Source organism: Oncorhynchus tshawytscha, linkage group LG24 (assembly GCF_018296145.1).
Source record: "Oncorhynchus tshawytscha isolate Ot180627B linkage group LG24, Otsh_v2.0, whole genome shotgun sequence".
Taxonomy (NCBI): Eukaryota; Metazoa; Chordata; class Actinopteri; order Salmoniformes; family Salmonidae; genus Oncorhynchus; species Oncorhynchus tshawytscha.
In genome coordinates this window covers 5,602,045-5,628,816 of record NC_056452.1, presented here as the reverse complement: position 1 = coordinate 5,628,816, position 26,772 = coordinate 5,602,045, and the positions used below count along the sequence as shown (strand labels likewise).

Genomic DNA, 26,772 nt, shown 5'->3' with positions numbered 1-26,772 from the left:
CAAGATGACCCTGTTGATTTGGCCACCCTCTTCATTGTCCTTCTAGCCCTTTTTTTCTGATTTGATAAAGAGGATCTGATCACAGTTTACTGCGTCGCCTCGTGGTATTAAAATGTGTCTTTTATGCATCCACTGTGTCCCCAATGTGACCAGATTTCCACCATTTCAATGGTGCCAGGAGAGGACAAGAAATTGAGGAAAGAATAATTGAGAAAGAGCCCTGGAATTCTTCCCAGAGGGATTTAACTGGTTCAGTTATGTTCTGAGGGCAAATCGGCACCCAGGGCACTAGCAGATCAAATGTATTGGTTTGATGAAAGCTCAGTGGGCAGAGCTAAGAGTGACAAGTCAGTGAGTGGAGTTTACAGGTGAGCGTAAAACAAAGACAAGGCTGGCAGGGAGGTAGGCCCCTAAGCCATTTCCCATGCATTGTCTATGGGGTTTCTTAACAAAACCGGGTGTAATATAATTATTGCCACTGGTTGGTTTTGTGGCGCTAGTCAGTCTGAATTCACATAGGGAACACTGTAAACTGGAAGAGGTGCATATTTCTTCACCCAGCAAGAGTCACAGAAATGGTAAGATGAGGAGTGTTGGTGTGTGCCTATTTGGCAATAACAGCTGGTGCGCAATGTCTAATTTTAAGGAAGTCTGGAGGTATTGTTGGCCTGAGGTAGAGTACCTCATGAAAAGCTGTAGACCACACTACCTACCAAGAGAGATCTATATTTTTCGTAGCTGTATTAACTACGACAAACCGATGCTGGCACTAAGACCGCACTCAATGAGCTGTATAAGGCCATAAGCAAACAAGTAAATGTTCATCCAGAAGCGGCACTCCTAGTGTCCGGGGACTTTAATGCAGGCAAATTTAAATCAGTTTTACCTCATTTCTACCAGCATGTCACATGTGTAACCAGAAAACAAACCTCTAGACCATCTTTACTCTACCCACAGAGACGCGAACAAAGATCTCCCTCGCCATCTATTCGCTCAAGTGGTCAGATGACGCGGATGCTACGCTACAGGACTGTTTTGCTAGCACAGACTGGAATATGTTCCGGGATTCATCCAATGGCATTGAGGAGTATGCCACCTCAGTCTCAGGCTTTATCAATAAGTGCATCAATGATGTCGTCCCACAGGCAAAGCGTCAATACAGGACTAAGAATGAATCCTACTACACCGGCTCTGACGCTCGTCTGATGTAAGCAGGGCAAACTATTACGGACTACAAAGCGAAACCCAGCTGTGAGCTGCCCAGTGACGCGAGCCTACCAGACGGGCTAAATGCCTTTTTATGCTCGCTTCAAGACTCCCTGGAAGTGCTACCTTGTCCCAGACCTGCTGTTTGATCCTGTCTCTCTCTACCAGACCTGCTGTCTCAACTTCGAAATGCTCAACTATGAAGAGACAACTGTGATTATTATTTGACCCTGCTGGTCATCTATGAATGTTGAAATGTCTTGAAGAACAATCTGGTGTAAATGGCTGTACTATTTTATAATCTCCACCAGCACAGCCAGTAGACTGGCCACCCCTCAGAGCCTGGCTCCTCTCTAGGTTTCTTACTAGGCTCCTGTCTTTCTAGGGAGTTTCTAGGGTGTCAATGCAAATAGTCTGGGTGGCCATTTGATTAATTGTTCAGAATTCTTATGGCTCGGGGGGGTAGAAGATGTTAAGGAGCCTTTTGGACCAAGACTTGGAGTTCCAGTACTGCTTGCCGTGCGGTAGCAGAGAGACCAGTCCATGACTTGGGTGACTGGAGTCTTTGACAATTTTTTGGACCTTCCTCTGAACGTCTAGTATAGAGGTCCTTGATGGCAGGAAGCTTGGCCCCATTGATGTCCTGGGCCGTTCGCATTACCCTCTGTAGTCCACGATCAGCTCCGTTGTCTTGCTCACATTGAGGGAGTGGTTGTTGAAGAGGCACGCTGGAACTTCCAGAGGCTTGTACACCTGACGCAGTGTGATGTGGTCCAGGTAATTGTCACACACTCACTCTGTTTTGTTGTATAATAATGTTAACGTAAGAAAATTGTGCCTTTCTATGTTAGATCTGAAACCCCTATTTGCTCAACCACAGCCTTCACAGCTGCAGTCGTCTGCCTATGCTACACTGGCCGCAAAAGGTGATTGACAATTAAACACATGCACACGCTCCCTCTATTTAATCACATCCGCTTTAGCCGACATCAGCATAGCGGTCGTTTTGGTGGCTTCTGAAATGGAACTGTGTTAGAGCTGTCAAATCCAAAAGCGGCTCCTGGCATTATACTTAAAGTTGCATTAACAGAAATCTAACACAGCCCTGTTTACAAGTTTAAACAAGGGAATGTGAGATGTAATCTACACTTTGATTGGGCTGATAGAAATCCTCATTTCATTTAATGATTTTGAATTTGAGTCATTACTTCTGTGTAGCCCACACTTCCTCGTTGTGTACTTGTAGCACGAGTAGGATGGTTGTGGCTTCGTGACAAGGATCAAAAGCGGCTGCTACCCGATGATTTGACAGATCCAACAGAGTCACAGGCAAAACATCAGCTATGCGGGTGTCGGCGGTTAACGGTTGATTTGATTGAATCTAGGCCTTATACCCATTCTGTTTAGTTGTAGGATTGTCGGATCTGCAGTCACAGCAGTCCTCTGCTGTGGTATTTAATTTGCCGGCTGCACCAGTTCCTCCCACACTGGCCGTGAAGGGAGAAACCTTTAAGGGGTCTTACAATTCCAAATCAAATAGCTAAATGATCCTTGGTATGTCCATCTTACAACAATTCCATGTTAGCATCTGACAAAATATGGTCAGAATCAGAACATAGATAAGATCAGGACAAAGTGTGCATGGTTTTAATAGGGTTTCTGTTCAAGGTTTCCCACGTCTACACATGGTATTAAAATGTCTCCCAAATTAGATGTTTTGCCAATCTGAGCTTTTACCTAATGGCTAAACAGCAAAACACCACATGGAATCTGGTCTTTTGAGTTCAGATTTATTACCATATCCATACGTGGATCTTAATCCTGATACCATTCTGATATTGGATATGGGACCTCAGTCTGGACACTCATTTTTCTTGCTCTCACGTGTTTTCATTTTTACATGACCTGCCATTAGCATAAATACCGCCAAATTTCAAGAAACGGTGACAGGAAATGAGCATTGCATCTGTGTTACTTTGGAGGCTACCATGAGTGTTAAAGCTTAAATCTGATATGGGTCACAAAAGTTAGAAAAAGAAATGTGGATATGAAAATAAATGAGAATTGGGTTCTCAGGATGGCTGTGTATACACAGGCAGCCCAATTCTGAGGTTTATTGGCAGAGACCTGATCTGACACCCCCGGTTGGTGGTCAGGAAAAGCTTGTCTATACCCATCTAAAAATGTGGGCAAAATCAAGACACATGTTAGCACCAGGTATAAACAGGGCTTACTTGGCCTTCCTTAAAAGGTATACTACAATTAAATTAGCACATTGCTGAATCTCACCGGAGAAATCATCTGAGCAAGGGAGACACTGCCTCTGTCTCAGTATGTGTAGCCCATGTATCTGATGCTGTCTGGACAAAAAGAGTATAAGATGTTGCCGCTGTAAGCATTTGACCTCCCTTGATTAAAAAAAGTAATAATTAGCCAATCAGCATTGAGCTGATCTGGTGCAGAAAAACACCAAGGGAGGCCAGTTTGGATTTGGCTTCAGACCAAACAAATCACTTCCTAAGAAAAACACATTTTCGGACAATTTGGACGTGTGGTTGACTTAATTCTCTGTACAGGCCAATGATAATGACAGCGATTCTGATTTAACAATAAATTAATGTTGTGCCACTGGCCTGAGATGATTGAAATTCAATAAGTAGCCTAGATGTAGCTAAGTAGGCTCATGTTAACTTCGCTGGTTCATTGTTGCCAGGAATTTAGGCTAGCAAACACTTTAGTTAGATAACCTATGACAACAAAAACTAAAAGTGTACTGTATGACAAAGTCAGCACGTTTTGCCAACATGAGGATAGCATTGACGTTCAACTAGTCTACTTTTTTAACTTACAAACATACCATGGACAGTCACATAATACATAGCAACATTGATTGAACTAAATTGTTTTTGATATCTTAATTTTTTCAGTTTATTAAACTAAGCATATATAGCCTTGATGTGATTTTTACATTAAGTTAAAATGGTGCTGGAATCGCAGAGGCAGAGCTCTTGTCGTCTTTGTGCTGATTTGAAGTAACTCAGTGTTTCTAAATCAGTTTATGGAGTAAACAGTCGAAAACATTAACTTGCTTGACCATGTTGCAGGTCATATAAATTGTTGAATGCAATATTTGCTTTGTGGACTTCAACGGACAGGTGTTGTTCTCCGGTTTTGTGAGGAAACAAACGTGTAGTTTAATTTATCCCGCAAATGTGTGACTTGTCTTTTTTGATGGCTTTGCCTTATTGAACATCACGGTGGCGTATGAACGAATGGGTTATAGAGCAAACAACACAATTATCAGAACATAGGTTATAATATGGCTTTTTTCACTGGCTTGGCTTCCTCAGTTATTTTACCCACGTACTGTTACTGGTTCTTTATCAAAGTCATCTGGCCAACTCATTGATCCTGTTTGTAGTATACCCCTCTGGTCTTGACTTACGCAATGCTTATCATATTCAAGACTCAGGAGAGGTAGCCTAATCCCAGATCAGTTTGTGCTGTTTAGCCAACCCCCTATGGTCTTGTTAGGTATACAGCACAACAGATCTGGAACCAGGCTACAGCAGAAGAAAAAAATGGGGGACTTGTTTCTCAGTGGGGAGACAATTTATTTTTTAGAATGAACTAGGTAACAATTATAAACCAACCCTAAACAAAAGAAGAAAAATATACATATGTGACTTTGCGGGTAAATATCTGCGTTGGGGTCCCAAAAAAATCCAAGTTCTACTTCCAGAGTTTCTTAATGGACATGTTCTTCTCGCTGTCCTTCTGCATAACCTGGAAAGACACAAAGGACAGGGGTCATTAGCCAGTGATCATTTACCTTATAGGGAGACACTCACCCCATCATCCCAGACACACTCCAATTCACATACTGCCCCCAACAGATCCACAAATAACACAATCCCTATAGCACTCCACACTTCCCTTTCCTACTTGGACAAAAGGAACACTACATGAGAATGCTGTTCATTGACTACAGCTCAGTGTTCAACACCATGATGCCCTGCAAGCTCATCACTAAGCTAAGAACTCTGGGACCTGATGGGACTCCCCCAGGTGGTGAGGGTAGGCAGTGCGGTGCCAGGACAACAACCTCTCCCTCAACATTGGCAAGACAACGGGACTGATCGTAGACTACAGGAAACGGATCGTTAAGCAGGCCCCCATTCACGTCGACAAGGCTGTAATGGAGCAGGTCGAGAGCTTCAAGTTCCTCATTTCCACATCACTAATGATCTATCATGGTCCAAACATCCCAACACAGTCATGAAGAGGGCACGACAACGTCTCTCAGAAAGACACAGCAGTTGGAACTAAAAATCTCACATTTGGACTCAGAACAAAAAGGACAGATTTCTACTGGTCTAATGTCAATTGCACATGTTTCTTGGGCAAAGCAAGTTTCTTCTTATTGGTGTCCTTTAGTAGTGGTTTCTTTGCAGCATTTCGACCATGAAGGTCTGAGTCACGCAGTCTCCTCTGAACAGTTGATGTTGAGATGTGTCCGTTACTTGAACTCTGAAGCATTTATTTCGGCTGCAATTTCTGAGGCAGGTAACTAATGAACTTATCCTCTGCAGCAGAGGTAACTTTGGGTCTTCCATTCCTGTGGCGGTCCTCATGAGAGCCAGTTTCATCATAGCGCTTGATGGTTTATGCGACTGCAGTTGAAGAAACTTTCAAAGTTCTTTAAATGTTCCGTATTGACTGACCATGTCTTAAAGTAATGATGGACTGTTGTTCCGCTTTGCTTATTTGAGCTGTTCTAATATGGACTTGGTATTTTATCAAATAGGGCTATCTTCTGTATACCGCCCCTACCTTGTCACAACAAAACTGATTGGCTCAAACGCAACAAAATAAATCCCAAATTAACTTAAGGCACAACTGTTAACTGAAACAAAATCCAGGTGGCTACCTCATGAAGCTGGTTGAGTTTGCAAAGCTGTCATCAAGGCAAAGGGTGGCTACTACGAAGAATCTCAAATATATTTAAATTTGTTCAACACTTTTTTGGTTACTGCATGATTCCATGTGACATTTCATAGTTTGTCTTCACTATAACTCCACAAAAAGAAAATAGTAAAAATAAAGAATATCCTTGAATGAGTAGGTGTTCAAACTTTTGACTGGTAATATATTCGTAATGTATTCAGCCCGCTTTACTTTTCCCACATTTTGTTACGTTACAGCCTTATTCTAAAATGAATTTAATATTTTTCCTGAATCTACACACAACAGCCAATAATAAGTGAAAACTGGTTTTATATATTTTTTTTGCAAAAATGATCAAATAAATTATTTGCATAAGTATTCAGAGCCTTTGTTATAAGACTCGAAATTGAGCTCAGGTGCGTCCTGTTTCCATTGATCATCCTTGAGATGTTTGGAACCACTAAGGCTCTTCCTATAGCTGGCCGCCTGGCAAAACTGAGCAATCGGGGGAGAAGGGCCTTGGTCAGGGAGGTGACCAAGAACCCAAAGGTCACCCAAAGTTCATCTGTGTAGAGAAACCTCCAGAAGGACAACCATCTCTGTAGCACTCCACCAAATCAGGCCTTTATGGTCAAGTGGTCAAACGGAAGCCCCTCAGTAAAAGGTATATGACAGCCCGCTTATAGTTTGTCAAAAGGCACCTAAAGATTCAGACAATGAGAAACAAGATTCTCTGGTCTGATGAAACCAAGATTATCAGACCAGCTGAAGCTGTACATAGCCCACCCAACTACCTAAGCTTACAGCGTCTCCCCAAGACGACTCAAGGCTGTAATCGCTGCCAAAGGTGCCTCAAAAAAGGGTATGAATACTTACAGTTGAAGTCGGAAGATTACGTACTCAATTAATACTTGGTAGCATAGCCTCTAAAATGATTTAACTTGGGTCAAGCGTTTCAGGTAGCCTTCCACAAGCTTCCCACAATAAGTTGGGTGATTTTTGGCCCATTCCTCCTAACAAAGCTGGTGTAACTGAGGTTTGTAGGCCTCCTTGCTCGCACACGCTTTTTCAGTTCTGCCCACAACTTTTCTATTAGGATTGAGGTCAGGGCTTTGTGATGGCCACTCCAATAGCTTGACTTTGTTGTCCTTAAGCCATTTTGCCACAACTTTGGAAGTATGCTTGGGGTCATTGTCCATTTGGAAGACCTATTTGCAACCAAGCTTTAACTTCCTGACTGATGACTTGAGATGTTGCTTCAATATATCCACAATTTTCCTACCTCATGATGCCATCTATTTTGTGAAGTGCACCAATCCCTCCTGCAGCAAAGCACCCTCACAACATCTGAAACCGTATAACTTTAGACCGTCCCCTCGCCCATACCCGGGCGTGAACCAGGGACCCTCTGCACACATCAACAACAGTCACCAACGAAGCGTTGTTACCCATCGCTCCACAAAAGCTGCGGCCATTACAGCGCAAAGGGGAACTACTACTTCAAGGTCTCAGAGCAAGTGACGTCACCGATTGAAACGCTATTTAGCGTGCACCGCTAACTAAGCTAGCCATTTCACATCCGTTACACATGCTGCCAACCCCGTGCTTCACGGTTGGGATGGTGTTCTACGGCTTGCAAGCCTCCCCCTTTTTCTTCCAAACATAACGATGGTCATTATGCCGAAACAGTTCTATTTGGGTTTCCTCTGACCAGAGGACATTTATCCAAAAAGTATGATCTTTGTCCCCATGTGCAGTTGCAAACCGTAGTGTGGCTTTTTTAATGGCGGTTTTGGAGCAGTGGCTTCTTCCCTGCCGAGCGGCCTTTCAGGTTGTCGATATAGGACTTGTTTTACTGTGGATATAGATACTTCTGTACCCGTTTCCTCCAGCATCTTGCTATTGTTCTGGAATTGATTTGCACTTTTCGCACCATCTGTAGGAGACAGAACGCATCTCCTTCCTGAGCGGAATGACGGATGCGTGGTCCCATGGTGTGTATGCTTGTGTACTATTGTACATATGAATGTGGTACTTGCTCCCAAGGATGAACCAGACTTTGAGGTTCACACATGTTTTTTATGAGGTCTTGGCTGATTTCTTTTGATTTTCCCATGATGTCAAAGCAGAGGCACAGAGTTTGACGGTAGGCCTTGAAATACATCCACAGGTACACCTCCAATTGACTCAAATTATGTCAATTAGCCTATCAGAAGCTTCTAAAGCCATGACATTTTCTGGCATTTTCCAAGCTGTTTGAAGGCACAGTCTACATACACTAAATTAACTTCTGACCCACTGGAATTGTAATACAGTGAATGATAAGTGAAATAATCTGTCTGTAAACAATTGTTGGAAAAATTACTTGTGTCATGCACAAAGTAGATGTCCTAACCGACAGTTTGTGGAGTGGTTGAAAAAGGAGTTTTAATGACTCCAGCCTAAGTGTATGTAAACTTCCGACTTCAACTGTAAGTAAATGATATTTTAGCTTATTATTTTTAATAACTCTAAAAACCTGTTTTTGCTTTGTCATTATGGGGTAGAATAAGGTTGTAACGTAACAGAATGAGGTAAAAGTCAAGGTTCGGAATACTTTCCCCGAATGCACTGTACATACACTATAACCAAAATAATGTGGACACCTGCTCGCCGAACATCTCATGCCAAAATAATGGGCATTAATAGGGGGCGGGTCCCCCTTTGCTGCTATAACAGCCTCCACTCTACTGGGAAGGCTTCACACTAGTAGTTGGAAAATTGCTGCGGGGACTTGCTTCGATTCAGCCACAAGAGCAGTAGTGAGGTCGGGCACAGATGTTGGGCGATTAGGCTCGCAGTTGTCATTCCAATTTATCCCAAAGGTGTTTGATGGAGTTGAGGTCAGGGCTCTGTGCAGGCTAGTCAAGTTCTTCCACACCAATTTCGACAAACCTTTTCTGTATGGACCTCGCTTTGGACACGGGGGCATTGTGATGCTGGAAGAGGAAAGGGCCTTGCCCAAACAGTTGCCAAAGTTGGAAGCGCAGAATCATCTAGAATGTAGATCTAGATCTCCCTTCACTGGAACTAAGGGGTCTAGCCTGAACCATGACAGTCCCAGAACATCATTCCTCCTCCACCAAATGTTGGCACTATGCATTGGGGGCAGGTAGCGTTCTTCTGACATCCGCCAAACACATATTCGTCAGTCGGACTGCCTGATAGTTAAGCGTGATACATCACACCAGAGAACGCGTTTCCACTGCTCCAAAGCGAAATGGCGGTGAGCTTTACATCACTCCAGCTGACACTTGGCATTGCACATGGTGATCTTAAGCTGTTGTGCGGCTGCTCGGCCATGGAAACCAATTACATGAAACTCCTGACGAATAGTTCTTGTGCTAACCTTGCTTCCAGAGGCCGTTTGTAACTCAGTAGTGCAAATTGAGGACAGACGATTTTTACGTACTTCAGCACTAGGCGGTCCCGTTCTGTGCACGTGTGTGGCCTACCTCTTCGCACATACTTTTGTATATATTGTGTGCCTAACTCAATTACCTCTTACCCCTGCACATCGACTCGGTACTATTAACCCTTGTACATAGCAAAGTCATCGTTACTCTGTATCTATTACGTTTTAATTTACTATTATTTCTCAATTTTCTTTCTCTTTGCATTGTTGGGAAGGGCCCATAATTAAGCATGTGACAAATAACATTTCATTTTATTATCAGTGATAAGCAAAACTAAACAAATCAAGGGGAAAAGGATTTGACTGTCCATTTTAATGGCAAGATAGATGTAAGTTTGTCTGACCCAAATCTGTTTGAGCTGTATATAGTCAACTCCTATATAGTTGTCATGTCAGTTTTGGCATGACAATGACCACAGTAGTTGGAAAGACACAGATCTGAGAACAGTGTCATGACGTTGGCCTGGGGGTAGGTTTATGACAGTCATAAATGCCTCTTCCCCCCTTTTTCCTCCCTCTACCCTACTGATGTTACATTTGCAAAACTCTTGGTTAACAGAGATTCTAGGAACATCAGACAAACGGTCTCTTGGAGAGTGATGGACAGAGAGAGAGACAAACAGGACAGAAGACTAACCTTGGCAACAGCCATCTCAAAGTCCTCCTGGTTGACGTGCACTCTCCTCTCCCTGAGGGCGTACATCCCGGACTCTGTGCACACACCCTGAGACGTAAGAGGGAACAGAAACACACATACAGGTTTTACCACGGTGAAATAACACCATGGTAAAAAGTCATTAAGACCCACAGTGGTCGAACACTAAGGCACTCCAGAAACAGGGTCACAAATTCCTAGGCTAGAGGTGGTTTCAAGATGGTTAACTTGACATATTCTGCCCTTGTGCATATGCAAGCCCTAATGTGGTGGGCCCCATTCTATAACTTGGGGAGTATCAAGTGGGTGTTCTATTATAATATTCTACAGTCATACCGTGTAAATGTAAAACCCTGTGGGACGTGTCCACTACAAAATGTAAAATGGATTTTTGTTTTAGATTCCGTCTCTCACAGTTGAAGTGTACCTATGATAAAAATTACAGACCTCTACATGCTTTGAAAGTAGGAAAACCTGCAAAATCGGCAGTGTATCAAATACTTGTTCTCCCCAGTGTGTGTGTGTGTGTGTGTGTGTATATATATATAAAAATATGCATTTAAAAAAATATTGATTTTATATTTGCTAAGCTCTGTGAAGTTGATTGTTGATCTTTGGTAGACAGCCATTTAAGTCTTGCAATCAGTGGCGACACGTCATTCAGGGCAGAACAAAAAAAGGCCTGCCTGTTAATGTTATTTTAGCATTAATGTGTAAATAATAATATATATAATTGAGTTAATAAAGTCACATGTGGTCTCTTTTTTGTTTTATTGAGTAAGGGTGTTTCAAAATGCAGGTGTTTCAGCATAGCTCGGTGCTTTCTGGGGTGGTGGGGCTAGCCAGCAGAAAATACAGAGCGTTGCGCCGTGATTGGCTCAGTGTTCTTTCACTCATGAGGACTTTGCACCACTGCCAAGTGTAAGAGAAACATTTTATCCCTTCGGGTGCTGCCATAGAAGTGCCCATCCAAGAAGGCTCAATGTCATTGGTCAGACAATGACGGAAAATCACGTTATATGTACAGCAGCTTTGAATGGACTGATCATGTCAACATCATACTTTCACAATCTTAGCTAACAGTCATGAATCAAGTTTACAATCTACTGGCAAATCCTTTTTAATTATTGTCAAATTAAGAGAAATAATGGAGAAATGATAGATAAAACATATCGGTGCTCATTGGCCATAAACTTTTCACAACAAGTTGGAAATCACAAGGTCAACGAATGGCTTAGAAGGAATCAGACAGTGGCTGTCTGGTCCCAAATCTGGGATTAAGGGTCTCTTTTCCAAGTAAAAAATATTAAACTTTAGCCATGCTGTCCATGAAGCATGATTTGTGCCACGGTCAAAAAAACTTAACTCAGAGGACCGCCACGCCACCTTCCTGTTCAAGTGAGCACAGGATGAATAATGTGAGTCCAAAATGTATTGTATGCTGCTTCATAAATGTAATATGCCAGGGAGATATGTTTACTGTAGCTAAGAAAGTAATACCAAGTGTAGTAAGATGTTAATAGTCCATTTCCCTCACCGTAATAATTTGGTCTACTTACCCCTCTTAATTTCACCTACTGTTCTACTGTAGCCTATAACCCATTTTAAGGAAATGTAATCGACTTTTCTAAGAGCTTTCAGTGTCTGCTGATATGCCCCCTTTAATTATCCTAGGGTTCTGACTTGGTGTACAGGGAGAACACCAAGAACGTTTTTCTGATTTCGGTCGCTGTACATTTCAAAGGGTGCTAAACAAAGTTATTGACTAACGTTACTTCCGTCCTAGCTCGATCATGGTCTTAACTGAAATTACCGATTGCCTCCTTTTGTCCCCATATGCCTTAGCTTGTACATCTCAATTGTCATTAGAAACCACATTTGTTGCTGCAAGTCAGCCATGTTATTTTTTTAAAGGCAGTAAATGAGGGCTGCCAGACAAGGCGCCACTGATAGCTAGGCGAAGCAGTGGTAAGACGTTGGGACAGTTTTATGTAGGCCCTAACAGTTTATGGGCACCGTTTGTCACTCTTATAGTGCAACTAATGTATTGTTTAGTATTGTGTGTCGTGGCTTTGCTAGCTGGCATTACTTTTCTTTTGCCCCACCAAGACTTACATGCTAAATCACCACTGCTTGCAATAGATTTCCATCCGACGAGTTAAAACTAACGCGGCCACTCAGGAACATTCTATGTTGTCTTGGTAAGCAACTCTAATGTATATTTGGCCTTTTAGGTTATTGTCCTGCTGAAAGGTGAATTTGTCTCCTAGTGTCTGGTGGAGAGTGGACAGGTTTTCCTCTGGGATATTGCCTGTGCTTAGCTCTATTCCATTTATTTTTTATCCTAAATAGACTCCCTAGTCCTTGCCGATGATAAGTATACCCCTAACATGATGCAGCCACCATCAATCTTGAATATATGAATTGTACTCTGTCGTGTTTGATTTGCCCAAAACAAAACATTGTATTCGGGAGAAAAAGTCAGTTTCTTTGCCACAATTTTTGCAGCATTACTTTAAAGCCTTAGTGCAAACACGATGCATGTTCTGGAATATTTTTATTCTGTACAAGTTTACATATTTTCACTCTGTAATTACTCCACAATAGTAACAAATGGCAATGTTGATGCATCCTCAGTAACCGGGCTATTAGGTTATTAAGCTAAAACCAAGACTCAAATGGAGGTTTATGAGAGGGTATGCCTAGGCCTAACTTTAATTAAAGATAATTGCAAAAAGCATAGGTCTACCCATTGTTAGCTTAACCTTTTTGGGATAGGGGGCAGCATTTTCACTTTTGGATGAATAGCGTGCCCAGAGTGAACGCTGTCCCAGATGCTAATATATGCATATTATTATTGGATAGAAAACACTGAAGTTTCTAAAACTGTTTGAATGATGTCTGAGTATAATAGAACTCATATGGCAGGCAAATACCCGAGAAAAAAATCCAACCAGGAAGTGGAAAAGTAGTTTTTCCAACTCAGCCCCCATTGAAGATACAGGGTGATATTAGTTATGTTGCACTTCAAGGATTCCACTAGATGTCAACAGTATTTAGAACCTGTTTTGAGGTTTCTTCTCTAAAGGAGGGGGTCATAAGGGCTCTTTGAGTGAGTGGTCTGGCAGAGTGCCACAGCCTCGGTCTGGCGCGCTCACGTGAAAGGTAGATACGTTCCACTTCATTTGTACAGACAAAGGAATTGTCCGGTTGGAACATTAATGAAGTTATGTTAAAAACATCCTAAAGATTGACTCCATACTTAGTTTGGCATATTTCTACGGGCTGTAACGGAACGTTTTGAACTTTTCATCCGACGTTCAGCGCGACCTGAACGCGCTTTTGGATATGTTTACCAAACGCCCTAACAAAAGAAAATATTTGGACATAACTGATGGACATTCTCAAACATTTATGGTGGAACTGGGATTCCTGGGAGTGCATTCTGATGAAGATAATCAAAGGTAAGTGAATATTTAAAATGCTATTTCTGAGTAATGTTGACTACCCAATATGACGGGTAACTTTTTGGCTGCTTTGTTGTCTAAAGGCTATTCTCAGATTATTGCATGGTTTGCTTTCTGAAATCTGACACAGCAGTTGCATTAAGGAGAAGTGTATCTAAAGTTCCATGTATAATAGTCATATCTTCAATGTTTATTAGGAGTATTTCTGTAAATTGATGTGGTGCTCTGCACAATCCCATGTTTTAGAACTACTGAACATAACGCCGATTTTTTTAAATCAAGTGCACCTGCAAAAAGTTTGCTCGGATGTGCGAGTGCCTTTTGAATTTTGGTTCCAAACTTCTTCCATTTAAGAATGACGGAGGCCATTGTGTTCTTGGGGACCTTTAAAGCTGCAGAAATGTTTTGGTACTCGACACAATCCAGTCTGAGCGCTACGGTCAATTCCTTCGACCTCATGGCTTGGTTTTTGCTCTGGCCTGCACTGTCAACTGTGGGACCTTACATAGACAGGTGTGTGCCTTTCCAAATCAAGTTGTAGAAACATCAAGGATGATCAATGGAAACAGGATGCACCTGAGCTCAATTTAGAATATTATAGCAAAGGGGCTGAATACTTATGTAATTAAGGTATCTATTTTCAATAAATGAGCTAATTTAAAAAAAATTTTTTTTTAAATGTTTGCTTTGTTTTTATGAGGTATTGTGTGTAGATTGATGAGGAAAATTTACTTTCATCCATTTTAGAATAAGGCTGGAACTTAAACAAATAGTGGAAAAAGTCAAAGGGTCTGAATACTTTTCAAAGCCATTCATGCACTGTAACATGAATGGCCTTGAGCACAAAATGCAGGTGTAAAATGCAGTTTATTTCTGTAAATGCGGCACCGTTTATGCATGTAATGACAGGCTTCATTGTGGCAGGGATTGCGTGAAGGGTCTCGAGCTTCGAATCACTCCCTTTTGGGGGGTAGCAGGCTAAAAAGTGAGAAGCACAGCTCTAACCCTACCACAGGTCTGAGACACTTTGGAATGGGGTTCAGAGTATGAGGGCCAGTAGGGAAGTCTTTTAGCCTCTACCCCTTAGAGCTGTGCTTCTCACATATGGTTGGCACATGCCAAACTGTGTCTCACCTTAACCTCAGCCCCGGAGGCTCCTGGCATCAGCTCTGCAATCTTCCTTAGGTTAATACCACGCGTCAGGTTCATCTTCCTTGAGTGGATCTTCAGGATGTCCAAACGAGCCTGAGGAGCAGAAATAAAATTGGACAACGCCAGAATTACGACACTGTAGCAGCAAGCTGCTCACATGAAACGGAACGAGTGTCAACGCAAACACACATTTCAGAGCGTGAGGAGAGAGTGAGGATGCTGGACTAGACTCAATGGTATAAATCCTTTATTTTAAAATATTTAAAAATAATAAATAGAAAATGGTGCCAGAATACAGCACTTTGTATTTCTGATGAAACTAATGGGGCCGGAAAATACAAGGGATCTCACTATAAGATATGTTATGTATTGTGATTAGATACGGATTTTGCGATTCAATGTACCAAACATATTGCTCACAATGTCTACTGCAGAGGTACAAGAGCTATGAAGAAACGAGTTTTGAACAGTAATGGAAGTAAAATAGCTGAAAACAAATTGCCTCCTGATTTAAATGAAGATGGAGAACAACCATGAAGGACAAATACTGGCGTTTCGGTGCAGGTACAGCCAACTAGAGTAAAAATAGTGCACTATTTTCAAAACCATAAGATATCTTAAATTATATCCTGATATGTAACTATCGATTTTTTACCGATGAGCAAAGAATCTGCGTTATATCACACGCCATTTAATTTCTGATTGACACGACATATGCAGCATTTACCTTCGAGGTTCACAAACATTTCCTTTAAAAAAGGTGCATAGCTGACAAGCATGATCGGATAGAATCCCAGCCCAAAGGCAGGCTTTTACTAGTTGTATATTATTCATATTTGATTTATCATAATATTCGAGAGGCAAAAAAAAATATGTTGGAACAGTACCGACCTCTTCATTGGGAGGAGGGAACTCTATTTTCCTGTCGATGCGGCCGGGCCGGAGCAGGGCAGAGTCCAGGATGTCAATACGGTTAGTGGCCATGATGACCTGAGAAAGCACAAACACACAGTATTAGTCCTTTTGGTCATAATTCAGCCTTTTCCATATAGGCTTCTTTGGTTTGCACTTTTCTATATGTTAGCCTGTTAGGCTAACCCTATGTGATCACCTTTAAAAACATGTTCAATGCATTACTTCGCATAAAGGGGAGAAAATATATTGCAGTGTTAGAAAAGTAGGTTGTAAATTGCAAGAACATTGGACAGAAAGGGTTTAGGGAATTAACATGGCTGGGTGATGAAATGATTCCCAGCTACTCTAGACCAAAAATGTGTTCTATAAATCTAACAGACAACAAAAAAAGGCTAGTAAATTCAAATCAAAATGACTGATTACTATAGTCGAGTAGCCATGCATTTACAATTGTGCAAGTTTGTGCATTTTGTTTAGAGGTTTTCTAGAGAAATGGAAACCTTTGAAATCCAGGTGCATAGTGAAAAGAATAGTTAGCAATGTAACTGGCTAGCAGTCAATGGACTTGGGCATCATTCAAAGCAGCAGAAAAATAGAGACAAGTATGAGATGTGATGAGTATTGTACCAGAGTGATGAGTTCTAAACTTGAAATATTGTTAATTATCAGGTATCCTATTGGAATATTGATTACCTGTCTAGTTTCTACACCAGAAGTTAATGGTTATCTGTAGGTGGAATGTATTGTGTAAAGGAAAGGCAATCATGTGGCAGGCACTGATAAGGGTTTAGAGACATGGTTTACTTCGTTGAAACACTTTTGGCAGCGATTGCAGCCTAGAGTCTTCTTGGGTATGAGGCTACAAGATTAGCACACCTGTATTTGCGGAGTTTCTTCCATTCTTCTCTGCAGATCCTCTCAAGCTCTGTCAGGTTGGATAGGGAGCGTCGCTGCACAGCTATTTTCAGCTCTCCAGAGATGCTCGATCGGGTTCAAGTCCTGGCTCTGGCCACTCAAGGACATTCAGAGACTTGTCCCGAAGCCACTCCTGCGATGTCTTGGCTCTGTGCTTAGGGTTGTTATCCTGATGGAGAGTGAACCGTCGCACCAGTCAGAGGCCTTGAGCAGGTTTTCAATCAAGGATCTCCATTCATCTTTGCCTCGATCCTGACTAAAAGAAAATCCCCACGGCATAATGCTGCCACCACCACGCTTCACCATAGGGATGGTGCCAGATTTCCTTCAGACGTGAGGCTTGGCATTCAGGGCAAAGAGTTCAATCTTGATTTAATCAGAACAAAGAATCTTGTTTCATGGTCGGAGTCCTTTAGGTGTCGTTTGGTAAACTCCAAGCAGGCTGTCATGTGCCTCCCGTCTGGCCACTCTACCATAAAGGCCTGATTGAGTGCTGCAGAGATGGTTGTCCTTCTGGGAGGTTCTCCCACCTCCGCAGAGAAACTCTGGAGCCCTGTCAGTGACCAACAGGTTCTTGGTCACGTCCCTAACCAAGGCAATTGTCCCCCAATTAAGCAGTTTGGCTGGGTGGAAAGCTCTAGAAAGAGTCTTGGTGGTTCCGAACTTCTTCCATTTAAGAATGGAGGCCACTGTGTTCTTGGGGACCTTCAATTCTACAGAAATGTTTTGTTACCCATTCCCAGGTCTGTGTCTCGACTGACAATTCCTTCAACATCATGACTTGGTTTTTGCTCTGACATGCAACTGCAGGACCTTTTATAGACCGGTGTGTGCATTTCCAAATCATGTCCAATCAATTGAATTGACCACAGTTGGACTCCAATGAAGTAGTAGAAACATCAAGGATGATCAATGGAAACAGGACGCATCTGAGCTCAATTTCAAGTCTAATAGTAAAGGGTCTGAATACTTGAATAATCAAGGCAGCTGTTTTTATTTTGAATACATTAGAAACATTTCTAAAAACCCTGTTTTCACTCTCTCATTATGGGTATTGTGTAAATTCATTAAATAAAAACATTTAATCAATGTTAGATTAAGGCTGTAACAAAACGTAGAAAAAGTTTAGGTGTCTGTATAGATTTGTAACATTTGAATTTGTATCCTTCAAAATGTATGGAATTTCAATTAAAAAATATATATAAATTAGTTAAATATTTATCCTAAAATCTAAGAGCAGCTTCATTTAAATTATTCAGGAACCAACGAGAAGTACTGCCTCAGTAGTGTAGCTCCTCCAGGCATGAGGTGTGAAGGGCGCACGCCTCTCCCTTGGGAAACATTGCTAGCTGACCAAGCAACAGTGTGAAAGAAGGTAGAGCTTTGCTCCACTTCCTCCCAGGAGTCTCTTCCCTCTTCACTTGCTCCTGTTAACAAAAGCACCACTGGGTCCTCCAGCCTATTGCCACGCAGCAGCATGGAGAGGGTGAAGTCAACCCCACTGTTGCGCCACTGGTCTGCCAGGTCAAAATACAACAGTGACAAACAAGTTCGGCCCCGCTGCCACTGTGAGGCCCAGCGTGGAGACCAGGCGTCCCACATTGCCCATGGTCACCAGGCCGAGGGCACCTGCTCTTGATCAGGGAGACGACAAGGTGAGGGGGGGGAAGGGGCGAGTGCTCCTCTAGTTGGAGCGTCTTCAGGGCCAGCTCCAAACATGTTCTTCACCAAACTGGACGACTCCTCTCATGGCCGAGGTAGAGTCATGTCACATCATGTACTTAACAAATGTACTGTTAGAGAGCCCCTCAAACTATTTTCAATTTGCTAGAGTTAAGGGTCTTGACTGTCATAGCGTGTGGTGTTGGACAACTCTCCATACATACAGTACCAGTCAAAAGTTTGGACACCTACTCATTCTAGGGTTTTTCTTTATATTACTATTTTCTACATTGTAGATCAGTGACGAAACTAAAACATATTGAATCCTGTAACAAAAAAAATGAAGTGTTGAATCTAAATATACTTTAGATTATTCTAAGTAGCCACCCTTTGCATTGAATTGTGGTGCAAAGCTGTCATCAAGGCAAAGGCTGGCCATTTAAAGAATCAAATATATTTGGACTTTTTTGGTTACTACATGATTCCATGTTTCATTTCATAGTTCTACAATATAGAAAATAGTACAAATAGACCCTTGAATGAGTGGGTGTCCAAACTTTTGACTGGTACTGTACATATGGTCCACCCCCACCCTCCAGCGCCCTAGAGAGGGACACCGCAGACGGGTCCGAGGCGCAGGATCAAGTAGCGCCTGTGGGAGGCGCTATGGTGCCCTGCCTTTACCAGCAACCAGCTGGCTGACAGTGTCTCACGCTCAAGGTCTCCCCCGTCTATCTGCCCCAGATAGATGTGTGTCAGCAGCCTCAGAAGAGGTAAAAACACAGTGCTCAACATGGACAATTGCTTTCAGTCATTAAAATATTCATTTTGAAAACGTTAAGAACAGTACTTTTGTTTAAAACTATACCAAAGAGTTTCTAAACCCAGAGGTCCAACATCACAAAACTTCCGGGAACACTTCGCAAAGCAGACATGACAGACCAGACCTGGGTTTGGGAAATCAACAAGATTATTAATTCCTTAGTTGTTAAATTTCTTGATTTCTAAAGGCACAACCTAGATTCGAGCCAACGTCTTAAGTAGCTGAACATGTTATTTATTGCTCCAACCTCTTAAAAAGTATGGTTGGGCGGTATCCAGATTTCAATACCTTCATACCATGCATGGGCCATCCCAGGATATACAGGTATTACCGGTAGTGCACAAGGGGCGCTATTTTTAAAAGACAAAAAAGTAACTTACCAGAATGACAAAACTCTAACAAGTACACAACATGACCAAAAGTATGTGGACACCCGCTGGTCAAACATCTCATTCCAAAATCATGGGCATTAATATGGAGTTGGTCCAGCTTTGCTGCTTCAACAGCCTCCACTCTTCTGGGAAGTCTTTCCACTAGATGTTGGAACATTGCTGCAGGGACTTGCTTCCATTCGGCCACAAGAGCATTTGTGAGGTCGGGCACTGATGTTGGGAGATTAGGCTTGGCTTGCAGTCGGCGGTCCAATTCATCCCAAGGTGTTCGATGGGGAAACAGGTAGGGGCCTTCCACAAACTGTTGCCACAAAGTTGAAAGCACAGAATCGTTTAAAAAAAAAAACTTATTTAACTAGGCAAGTCAGTTAAGAACAAATTCTTATTTTCAATGACGGCCTAGGAACAGTGGGTTAACTGCCTGTTCAGGGGCAGAACGACAGATTTGTACCTTGTCAGCTCGGGGGTTTGAACTTGCAACCTTCCGGTTACTAGTCCAACGCTCTAACCACTAGGCTACGCTGCCGCCCCATTAAGATTTCCAGTGATGAAAAAGCCCCAGACCATTGTCCTTCCTCCAAATTTACAGTTGGCACTATGCATTGGGGCAGATAATGTTCTCCTGGCATCCGACAAACCCATATTTATCCATCGGAATGCCAAATGGTGAAATGTGATTAATCACCCCAGAGAATGCTTTTCCACTGCTCCAGAGTCCAATGGCGGCGAGCTTTACACCACTCCAGCCGATGCTTGGCATTGCGCGTGATGATCTTAGGCTTAGGTGCGGCTGCTCGGCCATGGAAACCCATTTCATGAAGCTCACGACGAACAGTTCTTGTGCTGACGTTGTAGGTCTAGCAGGGCAGAAATTTTATGAACTGACTAGTTGGAAAGGTGGCATCCTATGACGGTGCCACATTGAAAGTCACTGGGATCTTCAGTAAGGCCATTCTAATGCCAATGTTTGCCTACGGAGATTCCATGGCGGCGTGCTCGATTTTATACACCTGTCAACAACGGGTGTGGCCGAAATAGCCGAATCCACTAATTTGAAGGTATGGCCACATACTTCTGTGTATATATAGCGTACTAAGGAATTCTCATAGCAGATGCCAGGTAAACGCTAATGAGCGCATGCAAACATTTACTACTATGACAGACAACCCAGCTCATAAAGTTATGCAAGTATCTCAAAATGCAGTTTGCAGCACACAATTCAGGAGGGGTTTGTCTCTGCTGCTGTTACGAAGATGCTTGATCTTGCAAGCCACTTAGCTAATATTAGCAAAACCAAACTGGAGAGAATTGATTTGGCACATCTTAGATGGTTAAATTAATAGTTCTAAGATACACTGTTTGTCAGCAATATATCACCTTGATCACCTCACTTAAGTTGCACTGCCGAGCGAACTCACCTCACAAAGCTCCTATTTTGCTTTTTGTGCTTCTTTGTAAACAAACACACATGGCTGGCTCAAACCTCTGAAGAAAATATATAGTACCGGTAAGCTTCATCATGAAAAATTATCTAGCGGGAGAAATGATGAACGCGATCTGCTTTTATTACCTAGTGCACAAGTTTATTATTTAAAAAAGTACTAATAATCAAAGCCCACAAAAACATAACTTGAATAATACCTAAACCAGAATAATAACCAGAATAATAACTAAACTCTAACAAGCGTAGTATAAAAGTATAAAAGTACAGTAAAAAAAATAAAAAATAAAAATAGTCTTCACAGTTTGCTGCACGCACAAAACTAATATTAGTCAGCAGGACTCTTGATCCAGGAGGGGATTCTCTGCTGTTAACAAACAAATGCTTGATTTTGGAAGAGCTAACCACGTAGCTAGATAGCGAACAGCTACAAAATTAGCAAACGAAATGCACAACAATTGGCATGCTGACTGCAGCAATGTCCACCAAAGCTGTTGCCAGAGAATTGTATGTTCATTTCTCTACCATAAGCCACCACTAATGTTGTTTTAGAGAATCACAACCACGCGCAAACAAGCCAGGACCTCCACATCCAGCTTCTTCACCTGCGGGATGCACAGTTACCATGACGAGATCCTAAGGCCAATTGTCGTGCCATTCATCTGCCACCATCACCTCACGTTTCAGTGTGATAATGCATGGCCCTATGGCTGTACACAATTCCTGGAAGCTTAAAATGTCCCAGTTCTTCCATGGCCTGCATACTCAGCAGACATGTTACCCATTGAGCCTGTTTGGGATGCTCTGGATTGACATATACAACAGCGTGGTCCAGTTCACACCAATATACAGCAACTTCGCACAGCCATTGAAGAGGAGTGGGACAACATTCCACAATCAACTTCATGTGAAGGAGATGTGTCACACTGCATGAGGCAAATGGTCACACCAGATACCGACTGGTTTTCTGATCTACGCCTCTACCTTCAGGTATCTGTGACCAGACGCATATCTGTAAATCCATAGATTAGGGCCTAATTTATTTATTTCAATTGACTGATTTCCTTATGCTAACTGTCCCTCAGTATATTTTTGTTCAGTTTACGTCGCACAGTTCGGGCCTGATCGAATTTATTCCTAGAAAGAACTGCGCATTGAGCTCACAGATTTTTCTTTCTACGAAATGGAATTCAAATAATTGAACTGACATCGGTCAATTAGATGGTTATTTTTACACAACATTTCAGTTAGTCGCTCAGCACTGTCCGAAGGTCTTATTCAGGCTGACAATGAAGAAAAACGCAGCATCTGACTGCCTGTGCATTTCGGTTATTCAAGTTGTATTCATTTGAACAGGAAAAACACAAAACGAAAATAAATTGCTCAACAGGACAAGTGATGGTGTGACCAGACATCCCTGACCCGTTTCTTTTGAAAGGTCACGTTACGTGTTCTCTCCCCTTCCCCAGAGTATATTGACTAGCACCTTCAGTGTTGATGTTAAGATTGACATAACTGTCATGGATGTTGAGTGAAGACTTGTTTTAGTCTGTCCATGTTAGGTGAGGGCGCCATGCAATAAGTAGTAAGTGGCACTACCGTGACTATAACATGTCCACAACATACAGTATGTGACATCACGCTCTGAACTGATATTCTATTTGTAGGACGCAAATTTGATATGAGAAACATACACCATTATTCATCGGCGGGTGGTAATGTTAGCTTGCCAACTTAGCTAACGTTAATAACGGGGTGTGTAATAATTTGCGCTACTGAAACATAGATGCAACTATAATGTGCTCTGATCAACTATAACCGAAGCATTACTTCGAACACAGGTTGCTTATCTCAAATTGCCATGTCAGGAACAAATATTGTTACGTGGAGTGTGTGATGACACAGCCGCCAGAGAAGGTAACGTTAGTGATCACACAGGGAGAAGATTTTTTGTGCCCCTCTTATATAGCTCATTGGCTGATAGGGGTATGGCTATACCCCTATTCTGAAATCAACACGGCGAATATAGCCGAAAAAGTACGAGTTTGCATCCCTGTATACTACTCTTACTATTTTCTTTCTTATTTAGAGATTAAATATTTTCTTTATCTGCATTTATTGCTCATTTCTATATAATCGTCATTTAAAAAAATACTGGTTCTGTCTGTTTATAGCATCACAGAGAACATGCAAATACAGATTGATAGGTTGCAGAGGGTTAGTGGGTGGGAGGACAGTGAGTAGAGGACAATAGAGTAGCTATAGTGTGATTAGAAAGAAAGTGTTGTCAGACAGTACCAACAGGAGAGTGACAGAAATCAATCAGCGGAAAGAAGCGGTGTCAAGTGTTAGAGCAGAGGAATAGCATACACATTAAGTAAAGGTGCAGAGAGGGTGTGGTGTTGTATAGAGTGATAGTGTTATTGTAGATTAGGCCACATTATAAAGCATTAGACAACAGTGATGTATCTGTGTGTATGTACGTGTCACCCACTTTGATGTTCTTGGTGGCCTCGAAGCCATCCAGCTGGTTCAGCAGCTCCAGCATGGTCCTCTGCACCTCGCTGTCGCCCCCGCTGCCCCCCTCCAGACGTGAGGAGCCGATCGAGTCAATCTCGTCCATGAAGATGATAGAGGGCGCATGCTCACGGGCCATGACGAACAGCTCACGCACCATGCGGGCACCTGGGATGGGGAAGACAAAGCAGCGTTATAGCCAGCAGTGTGATGTAAGTGAAAAACAAATAACAGCATCCATTTCACCAATGCTCCATGCTTCACTCAGTGCTCCATGAAAATGGACTGAAATGGGCTTAATCGTGCTGGAGCTGGCTAAACAACAGCTATTTGGAGAACAGAAGCAGCAAAATCTCCCTGACATAAGGAATTACTAGACACTTGGGAACCCCGTCGAATGGTTACCAAAATGGCTGACTGATCGTTGATGACTCACCCTCCCCAATAAACTTCTGCACCAGCTCCGAGCCAGAAACCCTGATAAAGGTGCAGTCGGTGTGGTGGGCCACGGCTCTGGCCAGCAGGGTCTTCCCTGTGCCTGGGGGTCCGTACAGCAGCACGCCCTGGTGGTGAGAAACACAAGGGAGGCTAGACATCCCAAAACATGACAGAGTGCATCTCAAACATCATGATGTATTTTAGTATAATTGTGCTAGAATTAGCTGGTGTCACTTTTTTCTGTTCCTTCTGGGAATCAAGACTGCTGAGGTTAGTATGTGATAAATGCTGTGGGGCATTGACAGAACAAGACCTTAGGACAACCAACACGATATGAAAGTCTGAAAAACATTGGATTTTGGGAGTGTTGTGTCTGTCCTTTAAGACAGTACAAGGTCAACTCAAATGCAAAAAGCAATTGAGTTTACCTTCAAAGCTCAGAGTGCGTACTGGGTAACAAACAGTTGATATGACCTGTGAATTAACCAATAAAGGGCTTTTCCCTTTTGGGCCACCCACCTTGGGCTGTGCAATGCCGAGAGCCTCGAAGAGCTCTGGGTGCTTGACTGGCAGCTCGATCACTTCCTTGATCTCCTTGATCTGCTTGTCCAGGCCACCAATCATCTCGTAGGTGGAGTCAGGTACCTTCTCCACCATCATGAGCGAGACCAGCGGGTCCACCTTGTTGGGCAGGATCTTGTGCAGGGTGTAGCTGTCATTGCGCAGCGCCACACGGCAATTTGGAGTCACCTGGTAGGAATGGTCAGCGGGGTAAATCAGTGTGATACAGTCCTGAATCATGAGGAAGTTTGTTGCATTTATTCTTAATTTCAGTTGTGTTTCCATGTCTTTTCTTTCTGTCCAGCCACCTGATTTGGATGGGGATATTTGTTTTTCAATTGAATTTTGTTCCCTTAACAGTCAAACCAATTTGACAAAAACAAATATTATAGTTCAATTATTAGTTCTGTGTTACTAATCTGTACGTACACAGATGTACATGTACCTTTATACATATAAACATTAAGTTCTCATCACATTGGGGTCAAATATCAACAACGTGTCCATACTTACATCATTGATGTCAATGTTCTTATCCACATCCACCACAAATTTCCCCTCTGGATGGACCTGGAGACAATTAAGTAGGTACAGTAGTAGACTGTCAGTGTCATCTAGATGCAGCTACAGCATACCACCGTAAAAATTTGTTACGTCTAGATTTCAGCAAAACAAGGCTACTCTACACACCTTGACCAGCACTTTCTTTTTGTCCATGGCCCTCACCACCTCTCCAACATATGAACCTTGCTCCTGTAGCAACTGCAGCTCCTCACGAAGGAGACGCACTAGGGACAAAGCAAATAGATTTGAACATTGACTGCCAATTCATAAAGTGCATGTTTTGTTTGAGTACAATCAATTTACTTAGTCCGAGAACATTTCTATTTTATAAGCCACACAATTACTGCTACAATTAACTACTAGGTAGTCACATTGTTTGAAGAAGTTCAGCTGTTCTTTTTTTCAATTAAAAAGTGCTGGATAGTTAACAATCATTCCTACCTTTTGCATTGAGTTCATTCCTCTGAGCCTGTAGACGTCTGAGATTCTGACTTTTGTCATTCACTGTCAACTGGAAGCAGAAAGACCAGATACTTCTTATCTTGACAAAGGATATTAGCAGTGTCACAATGGTGTCAATAGACAACGTGTAGCTAACAGTCAATTTAATGAAAATCTGTGTTTGCTTACCTGTAACTCTTCTATTTTAGACAGGTAGTATTGCCGGAGACCAGAACCACCTTTACTGTCCTCCATCTCCATCTGCAAAACAGACATGCATTAACAGTGAGATCTTTGTTGTCAAGTAAACAACGTAGCTAGCTAACGTTAGCTTGCTGGCTAATCAGCTAACATCATGGTGGCTAACGTTGTAGCTAGCTGTACAGGCCTAATTATATAGCAAAACCCGAAACTAACCTAACATTTTCCAAATACTCCTCTTGGAAATATAGCCAGCAAAATATTTACTCCAGTTAACTGACATGGTTAATACACGCAGCTAACGTCAGCTAGCTACAAAACGTAAAGTATTTAAAAGTATCTTTACTAAAGAAGCTAACACGTTAGGCGTAATAGCTAGTTAGCAATACTTTTGTTAATTTTACTTAACTTATGCTGAGTTATTTACAGCCACAAATATAAGTAATGTTACTGAAGCAAACGATCAATTGGCTTAGCTAACGTTAGCTAGCTTTCTAGCTTGCTAAAAGTACATAACTAACGTTAGCTAGCTAGTTTACAATGAGACAGCAAACCGTCAGGATTCTCTATTTTGACAACTGTTTTGGTCTCTTCAAAACGGTTACATTAACTTCTGACAAGTACCAACTTCACAGAACACATTATTAAGTGTCTCTATTCAATGTCGTATCTACAACATTCCCACAAGTGTGAACATATCATAATAAATTAAGGACAAAAAAAATCACTTACATGATGGTCCATTCCGTCCAGCGCCATCTTAAAACTCTAAACTTCCGGTGGACGAAAGCGTACTTCCGAAATACAAATCTCTTCTTCAGTAAATGTTTTACAATTAAAATTGGAGCCTACTGCCGCCTGCTGTACTGGGGGTGTAGTACAGTCAAACACTAAACTGAAATGAAGGTAATAATACTAAAAGCAAGTTTATGATCTTGTGTCATTTTTGCAAATACCATAGCTATTTTGAGAAGCTGTGCCAGGCAAAATGTTGAAGACTAAAATCAATTTGCATAGTCCT

At 42.1% G+C, this 26,772-nt stretch overlaps 1 protein-coding gene across 1 annotated transcript; it reads right to left on the bottom strand.

Annotated features, from left to right (window-relative positions):
* Nucleotides 1-4,799: 4,799 nt before the first annotated feature.
* Nucleotides 4,800-26,578, bottom strand: LOC112223827 (26S proteasome regulatory subunit 8). The gene is made up of 12 exons (XM_024387074.2): nt 26,484-26,578; nt 25,740-25,811; nt 25,551-25,620; nt 25,236-25,333; nt 25,059-25,115; nt 24,504-24,734; nt 23,983-24,109; nt 23,524-23,714; nt 15,773-15,871; nt 14,864-14,974; nt 10,245-10,331; nt 4,800-4,992 (listed from the first exon to the last, which is right to left on the bottom strand). The coding sequence occupies exons 1-12, from the start codon at nt 26,508-26,510 to the stop codon at nt 4,939-4,941; spliced, it is 1,224 nt and encodes a 407-aa protein (XP_024242842.1). The 5' UTR covers nt 26,511-26,578; the 3' UTR covers nt 4,800-4,938.
* Between the last annotated feature and the right edge of the window lie 194 nt (nt 26,579-26,772).

Excerpts from the sequence above, each read along its gene's own strand:
- LOC112223827 (XM_024387074.2), bottom strand. The coding sequence starts at position 26,510 with ATGGCGCTGGACGGAATGGACCATCAT. Across the intron at positions 10,332-14,863 it reads CCTCCGGGGCTGAGGTTAAG|GGTGTGTGCACAGAGTCCGG; the intron begins GTGAGACACAGT and ends CTTACGTCTCAG. Across the intron at positions 4,993-10,244 it reads TTGAGATGGCTGTTGCCAAG|GTTATGCAGAAGGACAGCGA; the intron begins GTTAGTCTTCTG and ends GTGTCTTTCCAG.